The sequence below is a fragment of the Anas acuta genome, chromosome 4, assembly GCF_963932015.1.
Source record: "Anas acuta chromosome 4, bAnaAcu1.1, whole genome shotgun sequence".
Taxonomy (NCBI): domain Eukaryota; kingdom Metazoa; phylum Chordata; class Aves; order Anseriformes; family Anatidae; genus Anas; species Anas acuta.
In genome coordinates this window covers 27,497,365-27,507,913 of record NC_088982.1, presented here as the reverse complement: position 1 = coordinate 27,507,913, position 10,549 = coordinate 27,497,365, and the positions used below count along the sequence as shown (strand labels likewise).

Here is a 10,549-nt window from a genome sequence, read left to right as displayed (position 1 = left end):
TTAATGCTGAGCTATACTAAAAGCTGATGGTGTTATGTAGCCCAAATAAGGTCAAAATGATTTTGCCTAATATTTACACAATGTATACTGTCTTGTCTTGCAGAAAAACATGAGAAACCCAGACATTTTTTGTATTTTCAAGAATAAAAATTCTATACTATAAGCACAAGTGGCACTGAAGTTTCTTTTTCTTAACTGACATCAACTTAAAAATTATGGTCTCAGTATTCTGAAGGGTTTGTAATGTATCTGTCCTCATTTGTTCACACTCGGACAACTCACTGAATTTTTTGTTGCCTATTTTCTATGTAAATTAAGATAATATTAACTTGCCACCTAGTAATTTGACAAGTCTGAGTGAATGTCTGCAGAGTAGCCTGAGACCTTCAGATGGAAAGTGTTAGCAAAGTCCAAGCCTCGGCTAGCCAAAGAGGATATTTACAGTAGGTACTGATATTATGTAGTAAAATAAGTTCACAGAATCACAGCTGAAGTGTATAACCAACTGAGGCAAAGACTGATCCAGAAGTAAATGCAGAAGGCATTTTTTGACCTTTCAACAGAAATTATATAAGCGCTCTCAGGTTATAAATAGCCCTTTGTTTTCCCTCTTTGTTTAACACTCCGAAGAAACACAGGGTTAGTTGTTTGTTATGAAGAGAGAGGGCAATGCTGTAGAGTGGAAACAATTGTTCACTGTTCTTTATTTATACAGTTCCTATAGTGTTTGCAGCTAGCATTTGCTGCTTTACTTAGCACTTTATTTTCAAAAAGCTACGGAAATAAACTTTCTAGTCCTGGAAGTGACAACAGCAGCAGAATACCAAAGCACTCACCCCAATTTCAAGTGAGAAAGTTTCTTCTTTCCTGGCTGGATCTGTGGCTGAAGAGCAAAAAATTGGTGCTAAACGATCATTAAACTGGCACATTTCCTACTTTTATTATGAATCCTCTAATATGAGGTGAAATTATGATGTTCTAGCATGATGAATTGGAAAGTGTAGCCAAGCACAAGTGTGCCATGCTGCCAGGTGCTGTTAGGAGCTGAGGTGCTTACACAAAAGTTAGCAGCTCTCTCTCCGAATGATTTCCTCCGCAACATTGTGCGGGCTTTAAGCTTCTGCTGGAAACAGTGATGTTTTGAAGGAAAAGAGGAATTCTAGGAGGCAGTGTCCTAGGTGAGTGCCATACGTCTCCAAATTTGCTGTGTGGCCACAAGTTAGGTAACTAACATCCTCTTACCTCTTGTCATGAGTGTAGGTTTGATGCTATCATACTTCTTAATGCATTCAGACCTCGGAGAACAGCATGGGCTCAAAATTATTGGAGTGGAGAGGATCTGAGACATGAACAGCGCTGTATAAATGCCTTGCAGTGTAACCTTGTGAGCAAGCAGTTCAGCAGTGACACACCTCACGGTATGGCCATGGTATATGTACAACTTCTGTGCCGGTGCCCGCTGGCTGCGGGAAGGCACCAAGTTTTGGAGCCTGCAGGTCCCGGGGCTGTCACTTCCCCGGCCGTGCCCCGACTCTGCCTTCACTCCCCCACGCTGCTGCCTGCCGCTGAGCCTTCCCCTCCCCTCCCAGCGGACGATGAAGCGCCGGGCGAGGAGGAGGAGGAGGAGGAGGAAGGGCGAGCTCGGCGCAGAGGCGCGGCAGAGGCGGGAGGAGCGGGGATGCGGCTGCCAGCGCCGCGCTGCTGAAGCCGCCGGCCCGGGGAGGCAGGCAGGGGGCAGGCAGGGGACAGGCAGGTCCTTCCCCCCCCCCCGGGGGCACTCGGGGTGCCCGGGCCGGCCCATCCCCTCCCCTTTCTTTCTGCCGGAGCCCAAGCTCTGCTGCCGCTGCCGCCGCCCCCTCTGCCTCCGTGCGCTGCTGGCACCATGAGCGGGGCCGTTTTCACCTCGTAAAGATGGCGCTGCGGGATCGCTGCAACCTTTAGCCCGATGACTGTCAGAAACATCGCCTCCATCTGTAATATGGTGAGTGCGGCGGGCGGGGGGCAGGCCCCGCTGGGGCCGGACCGGGGGGTGTCCCCCCCGCAACCCGAAGGAGGGAGGCGACAGGGGGGGGGCGGGCAGGACCTGCCCCGGGACCTGCCCGGGGTGCGGGGGCCGCCCGAGAGTCGCCGTGTCCCGGGAGGGCCGGGGGTGTCCCCCCCGGCCACGCGTTGGAGGGGGAGCCGCAGCCTGCCCTCCCCCTTTCGGCCCTAATAACGCTGCTTTGGAGCCCCTTGTTCGGCCCCCAGCCCACCACAACTCACTCACCCCTTTTGATCCCCTCAGCCAGGCGCCCCGTGGTCTCCTGCGGGCAGGAGGAGGCAGAAAATGAGGATGGTTTGGTGCCCCATAGCAGGCTGTGGGGTCGGGATGCATCACACACGGTTAGGAAGCCTTTCGAGGTGACATCAGGGCTCTTCTGGTGCTGCAGGAAGCACTTAGCTTTCTCCAAATCAGCCTAGGTAATCAGGAGGGAACACGGAAACATCCCTAATCTGGTTTGTTTTGCTCAGACTTCGTCACTTTCACCCCCAGGAAGAGCTGACAGGACAACTTCTTCACTGAGCTTCCCTCCGATTTCAGTCCCTGCTTTAAAAACTTGGAGCATCTGATTGGTTTTAGATTTTTTAAAACTTTTTGGCGGGGGGACAGCGTAAAGTTTGTCAGTCAACATCTACCAGCACTGTGAGACTGTCGTAAACTTCCCAAAGACATGGGTGAGCGCTACGCACACCAACGCAAGCAGAAGAGAAGCCGATTTCTGCACGCCTTGTTGTTTTAGTCTGTATTTTTCCCCCTTATTTCCAGGTTCTTCAAGAGCAGCTCCACGCAGTTGCCAGCTTCCCTCCATGTGGTGCCCCAGCACGCCCTGTGCTGGCGATGCCACACGTGGCATTCGCCTGCCCTGGCGAACGGAGCCTACCTCTAGGGTAAGGCGACAGGCACAGCCCCAGAGGGGTCAGCAGCAGTGGTCTGGGGGAGGGAGTGCAGATGGTGAGCCCGCTCCCTTTCCATATCCATGTCAAATTTTCATTCTTAACAACCTCCAGTCCTGTGGGCCAGCGGTGCTGCAAAGAAAGGTTTAGGAAACTGCAGTACCGAGGAGACGACCTGAGCTCGCTCACCTTCCTCCTGGGGCAGGCTCCAGTTTTATGGCTGATGAACGGTGGCTGGGACGCCCTGCAGACCATGTGGAAGAGCACCGCATGAAGGGCAGCTGGAGACTGTTAGATGGTCGTAAGCCTTTAGCATTGGCATAAAGTACCAGGAACTCCGTGATTTCCCTCTCAGACTTCAGGCATGTCCTTGGATACAGTCAGCTTCTCCCAGAGCCTGAGTGGACAGAGTGAAACTGATGGGGTTGTTCTAGTGGTGTGCTGCTCAGCCCTCACTGCCACCATATCCCGCAACAGAGACATCTGAGAAATGGGGAGACCAAAGGGAAGAGTTAGAGTCTCAGGCAAAAAATGCACACAAGGGCTCATAGTTCAAGACAATTCTGGCTCCTGGCACTGGTACTGTGACAGAGTGAAGTTGGTTCAACAGCAATGATGCTTTAAAGTTGCATGCTCCTTGGGTTCTGTGCACTTAGCTTTCAGAGATGTTGTGTTATGCTGGTCACATTTAGTCTTTTCTGCATAATCCATAGGATTATGAAGTCCTTTTAGGAAAAAAAAAAAAAAAAAAGATGAGATATTTAGCAAGTTACAGGAATTTGGGCCTTGAAGATTAAACTGTTGGAAGTTTTGGCAACACTGCATTATGGGTCCTCTGAAGATGAGCCCACTTAGATGCAGTGGTGGACTTGAATCCAAAGGACTACAGGAGGAGCTGTGATGACCCTCCATAGGAATGGGATTTTGGAAGGTTAGAGTTTTATAAGCAAACTTTTTGTTTGTATAAACCCATATATTTGCAGTGCTAGTTTGATTTAAGGCATCTGTTGAAGTTTACCAGTCAGAGATGTTAATTTCCAGGTCTTGTTCCTGTAGTATAACAGGGTGCTTGAAGAACTGATTCTTGGCCTAAGAAATAGGCAGCATGTTAGGATGTGTTTACTGTTTAACTAACTGCCTGAAGTCTAGAATTTGTTCTGCTGGGGTGGAGGTGGGACAAAGGCTTGCCTGCCTGAAGGAACTGGTGGCACTCATGTGGGCTCAGTGGCCACCCTCACTGAAAATGGAGATCTAGCTCCTGGGATGCTCCCCTTGCCTTGCAGACACCGGGAGCGTTCATCCACTGGGCCTGTCCACTGGGCTGGCCACAGCAGGAGGCTTGCAGCAGGCAACCAGCAGCTTTTAGGTAGGACAGGTGCAGCAGATGTGAAGAAGCATAAGATACATTGAAGAAACCCTGTTAGAAGGAATATCAGCACCCAGTGCCATGTAGCCCTTGTAGGCTCCAGGCATAAACTAGGGATGTGTTTTTAGCCCCTATTACGCTGTAATCCTCTTTGGCATTGTTTTTGTGAGATAACCCAGAAAACTCAAGTACAGAATGCTGGTTCAGAACTAGAGAGGCGTGCTGTCATTTTAAGATTGCTGCTTACCAAAATCCCCTGCAGTATGCTTCTCTGTTTATGAGCTTTTGATACAGCCTCGAGTTCTGAGTTAAGCTCGTGTGGCAGCTGTGGCCTGGGGAACATTGCTGTTACAGGCAGTGAACAACATCTAACCATTTCATAAAGTACTGACATTTTTACAGAGATGGCTAACAAGCCCCGTGGACCATGTTTCTCCTAAATGCCTTTTAGTGTTCTGCTGAAAATAGATATTAATTTTCCCTTTTATAATTTTGTAATAGTACTTCAAATAATCTTATCTGCCTTTCAGAGTGCTCTATCAATTTGATGAATAGTACATTTAAACACACTCAGATCTCTGCTGCTTCATAATATTTGAGATGCCTCACAGTTGCTCCTGTTTTATAGGCATCCTTTGACAAAAAATGCTGTAGTTTCTCTCATCACTTTTCTTCTTTATTAATTGGGCTTTCATGTCGCAAGCTCTTCTCCTAGTCTTTATGAGTTTCATAACAATTGGTCATTTTCTTCAGGTTCTAGCACCAGGATTATGTGAATACCTGCAACTTTCAGCCTCTGTTTTTAAAAACAACAACAAAAAAACTTTCTAACTATCCTACAAATGAGCTGTAGAGAAAACCATAAAAACACCAGAGTCTTTACACTTAGGAAGCAAATAGAAATAACTCTGCTTGTTGTTGTTGTTGTTTGTTTGTTTTAATGTCATGCTTTTAGAAATTCATTGCAGGATATGTTTGAATACGGGGCACTGCCAGAATGAGGTATCAAACTGCTAACACGGATCTGGGAAATGCTTTAGACCAAAAAAATAAGACAATACTCTAAAATAGATTCTGCTTCAAACAATAATAGTGTTCTTGGATTACAGAATTGATGACTTTTAACTGGATTTATTCATTTGGACAACTCGTGGTGTATATTTCTTCATGACTTTTAAAGCTGCTTCTCACTGAGATTAAAGCAGAATAATAACTGTCAAGGTGGTAAAACAACTATTTGAAGATTTATTTAGATTGATAAAGGAAAATATTTTTTACATCTGAAAATATTAGTTACTGGCAGTTCAAGCAATGCTATTTTAGAAATAATCTCAAGAGAGCACAATTTCAGTACGACATACAGAAAATATAGAAATGAAAGCAAAGGATGCAAAGGCAGCCATTACTGGATAGTGTATGCTGGGGTTATTTGACTACTAATGACCTAATAATAAATTCACCCAAACTGTCATGGGACAATAAATAAAGTTCCTGACTGTCCTTTGAAATTCCATTTGGTATGTCCGTGTTATTTCTGGCCTACGTCTGTCTAATCTGAAGACTTCCAGCGATGGTGACTACATCACCTCTCTGGGCAGTCTATCCCAACGCTTCAATGCCCTTATGGGTAAAGTGTTCCCCAATGTCTTACTTGAATTTACATTACCATAATAGGAGCTTCCTACTTCTCATCTTGTCCACCCTTGAAGTCAAGAACAGACTAATGCATTTCTCTAACAAACTTTATGTACTTGAAAACGTTCTCGTGCCCTGCCTCAATCTTTTTTGTCTTGTGCAACACAACCCTGTTCAACACTTTTATACAGGTTCAGTTTTCTCTAGGGTTAAGTTCTCCATTTTTACTGCCCTTTTTTGGACTCTCTCCAATTATCTTTGTCTTTGTTGAAGCCTGGCACCAAACCTGGACCCAAGGTGCCGTCTGAAGTCTTACCAGTGACAAGTTAAACAGGAAAGTTACTTCAAGTACTTTCAAGGCTTCCATCTGTAAAAATTTCATTGTTATGTCTACATATTTATTTTTATTTTTAAATAGTACAGCGTGGTTGATGCTTTTCATTTATGTGATAGTCTCCAGACACTGCTGTTTGTTTGTTTATTTGCTTGTTTTCTAAAACTACTAGTTTAGCTGTCTCCCATTCTGTTCAGGTGATTCATCTCTTATGTGCAGAATCTGATACTTGTCTTAGCTGAATTTCAGCCATTTCCAGAGCATTTCTCTAAAGTATGAAAAATCATTTTGAATTCTAAGCCTGCCATCCAACATACCTGCAACCCTCAAAATTCATGTTATATTGAGATTTAATGAAGATACTCTGTCTTTTGTCCTCCAGGTTGTCAAAGAGGCTGGTGCAGCTGTGATGAAGTCTAGAAGGTGCCTTGCCCTTAAAATGCTCTGAGGCACCGCATGTCATCTGGGTGGCCCAGCCAGAAGTGCTGGTGAAGAAATTATAGGCTGTAGGAAAACCTCAGGCTCTTTTTCACTTGTGAGGCCATGTTGAGGTTTTGTGTTCTTCAGAAGAAGGAAAATGGAGAGAAAAAAAAAAAGTTACTGCTAGTCATTCCAGGAAAAGCCTGAATGCCCCCAATCCAAGAACAAACTGGATATGGAGACAGACTCATGAGAGCATACTGAGTTGCAGTTTGGTAAATGTTGCCTAATTACGGAAACTTTAAAGGTCAATATTTAAAAAAAAATCACTTATGGATTTAAATATTGAACTTAGAGCATTTCACTAGAAGCTCATATCCAATACTTGCTCTTTAAGGTATATAAGACTGAGTGCCTTAAAATCATTTAAATGTTAAATCACAAAATGTTTAAGTGATTTAGGATTTGGGGCCTCATTTTTTTTCTGTTTCTTGGTAACAACACAGTGAAAGAGCTGAAGTTATTTATGGTAGATGCAATATAAGCATCTGTGATTAGAGATAGTTCAGTTTATCCAGCAAAAAATGAATTTGATGCCTCCTTTCTTGCTCTTATTATTTGTCTTAAAGAACAGAATACTCCAAGGAAAAATGCATAAAGGCAATTTATTTAGGTACATTGTTTTAAAACACGCTTCTTTCAAAAATATGGTCGTACAATGCTTTTTAAGTCAGTCAATATTCTTTTACTATTTACTATGGTCCCCTCTCTTTCTCATAGAACCCTCTCTTTCCACTTTTATCTCTTGGCAACAACAACTCAAAATAGCTGTGCTGGCGGAACAATTAAACATTTCTTTAGGGGAAAAAAAGCAGCGCATCTGGTCCAATTAAACTATTTTGTGCTACTTAAACTTTAAAAAAATACAAAAAAAATGTTGGGTTTGGCATTTAATATCTATGAATATGGAAGGAGGTGGGTTTTTCCAATTGCTCACATATATACAGCCTGGTGTAATCTCTCACACTCTTACTCTTTTTGTGTTGCTTCTGGGAGACAAGTTTGAATTTTCTTTACTGTTGCTTCTTCTTTCCAGTTACCCATCCTTGCCATGTGTTGGTCGGGAGGCCTTACACATCTTTCTTTCCCTTCCTTTTCCCTTCCCTCCCATATGCTGTGCCTTCCAAAATGCTGAAACTCAGGCTGCCTGGCCCTGAAGCCATTTCTATTTTTATTCTCTTTTCTACCAGTCCCAACATCACCCCTAATTTGTTTTAAGGCTGTAGCTTCTCCCTTTAAGGACAACTCTGTTTCTAGCACTTTGCTCAAATACCAAGAAAAAGAATATCTACTTCACAGCTATGTATGATCTGAAGTTCCTTTTTGCCATCTTCTTCCATTGACCTCTTGTTCTTTATATATTTGTTAAATCTCTGTTTTCATAATTCAACATCTATGTGTTTTTCTTATATTTTTTAGATTTTCTTTTGAACAAGATATTTCCTGTTCTTTCTTATTTGAATTTTTTTTGTTTGATGGTCACGTATGTTTCTGTTTATTGGGTGAATACATATTTAATAGCTTTTCTACAGGTGACAAAGGAAACCTCCTAATTTCTTTGTAGCATTCCTTTACTTTTAATTAAGCACATACAGCATTTCTAGAAAGTTAGTGCTGTATTTAGAGCTCTATCACCATACGAAGTCAAGTCCTCCATAGAATAATTGTATTTAGCTTATTTTGCTACACGTGATTTAATGATTTAAGCTGATGTGTTTTTTTTTGTTTGTTTGTTTTTCCCTCCTGCACTATTATTTTGTATACATGCTGACATGCAAAGGAATGGGAGGTGTTTTTTTTTTTTTTTACTTAATCTGCTTCATGTGATACAAAGCACAAGTTAAACTCTTAGCAACATTATCAGAAATTTCAGTTGAAATGAAAACTGCTAGACTTATCCGTAGGAAAGCCTACAGCAAAACAGCAAGAAGGAGAATAAGTAGGTCATATGACCAGAACGTTTTTGGAATGATGCTATGGTAGAAATCTTGGTTTAACCCAGACTGACCCATGCTTGGTTATGTTTCCAGCTGTACATCTTCGCCATTGCATAAGGTCTAAACACTGGTTGCTGAATTATGTGACAAAGATGCAGAGAAATGAAGGATCACTAACACCACAGAGTGTGTAGTAGGAGTTTCTATGCTGACCTACTTCTCATTCTCATAAGTTCTGGCTACTGCAGTCACTTTCTTGCATTCCCTTCATTCATGTATTATTTAAGAAGCAGTTATACCTCTCTGTTATCTCTATACCAAGATATGAATTTATGTAACAGTCCCAGATCTTGGTTCATTGGCATATTTATGTGGGCTCTCTCTGTGGCTGCACTGCCACTCTTGCCATTTTTATGAAACTACTGTGGATTCAGCAGTGGGAGGATATTTCTCCTACCTGAAGCACAGAATTTTTTATTAAACCATAGAGAATGGATTGCATTAAAAAAATGTTTGAGCAGGTTTTCACTAGCCAAAGTGACTAAAATGACTTGCTGGGACTGGGAACAAGGACAGTTGTGCTCAAGAGCCACGTTAAATAGTTATGGTTGATTATTGCTCTAGACCGACCAAAACAGTCTAAAATGTTTTTTATATTTCATGCAGTGAGTTTAAACTGACTCCTGTATCACATTTAACACATCTCTAATAAAATTTTTTGAAGTTTAAACCTGGCTTGGGTGCATAGTTTCTGGTATACTTTAGTTGGAAAATTTCCAGCCATTCCTTATGCTATCATGTCAACTGCTTTTTGAGGAGCCTTCATACACAAAATGTAATATATAGAAATTAATGTTGAGTGGCAAGGTTTGAGTTTATTAAAAAATCTCTAGTTTTATTTTTCTCCATGCAATAAATATATCCTGCTTTGAAGTATGAGGTCTCTGTGCTTGTTAACTCTTTCCCTGATCTTCTTTTTCTGTAAATTTTATCTTTTTGGACACCTTAGAATAAACCAGGCTGAAATTGCCCTTGATATAAGAAGGCATGACTCCTGGTGAAGTCAGTGGGATTTCTATCAGCTTACCCAAAGACTGAATTTAGCCTCCCTGTTTCACAGGGAGAAACAGAACAGTGCTTCATTGTATATTTGCAAGAGCCAAGGCTTGGTTTTGCAGAGCAAGCTCTATGATATAAGCTGTTAGACAGCACGTGCTGTTTCAACAGTATGTACTTGGGAACTTTCTTTGCAATCTATAGATTTTGTATGAAGATCAGTTAGCGCTCCTCATGGACTTGTTTGGTTTGCAGTGATAACTTTGTTTGGTAAATCCCGATTCTTGGTGTTCCTCACAACATGTTCAAGATGATTTAAATGCTAGAAAAGATTTGTCAAAACCAGCTGGCATCCTCTGAAGTAAGAAACCCGGCCCTGGAGAAAAGTAAATGGGTAATGTAGGAGCAACTGGTTAGCAGAGCAGTTGCATTCTGCTTGTCTACCAGCATACACTAACCTGCAATTTATAAAAGAGTAGGCGGTTACTTTTAAGAGGCAATTATTTCCCACCATTTCTAGAGGGAGATTTTTTTTTTTCAGCATGGAAAATTCCTCCTGCAAAACTGAAAAAAAATCCATTATATTCTTATTTTAGGACAGTTAATTTGAATGCTAAATATGTCATTGAAGAAAGACTTTCTTTTGATTTGAATGCCCTACAATGAGTATTAATATGAAGATGGTTTTCTTCAGAAGTTGCATAATATACTGTATTCAGATTTTTCTTGTATCAGACAAGGTTTTGAGGGTATCAGCAGCTGCTTGCTTCACTGTTAGTATCAGATAGGCAAATGTCTATCGGTTTC

The 10,549-nt window shown here is 42.3% G+C and overlaps 1 protein-coding gene across 3 annotated transcripts in view; it reads left to right on the top strand.

Moving 5' to 3' along the window:
* Window positions 1–1,593: 1,593 nt before the first annotated feature.
* USP46 (ubiquitin specific peptidase 46) overlaps window positions 1,594–10,549 on the top strand; it is a 29,800-nt gene continuing 20,844 nt past the window's right edge. The window contains exons 1-2 of one of the 3 annotated variants that reach the window (XM_068680339.1): window positions 1,594–1,981; window positions 2,807–2,928. In XM_068680339.1, the coding sequence (XP_068536440.1) occupies window positions 2,848–2,928 (81 nt within the window). In that variant the 5' untranslated portion in view covers window positions 1,594–1,981; window positions 2,807–2,847. The remainder of the gene's footprint in view (window positions 1,982–2,806; window positions 2,929–10,549) is intronic. The other 2 variants (XM_068680336.1, XM_068680338.1) reach the window with 2 other exon arrangements.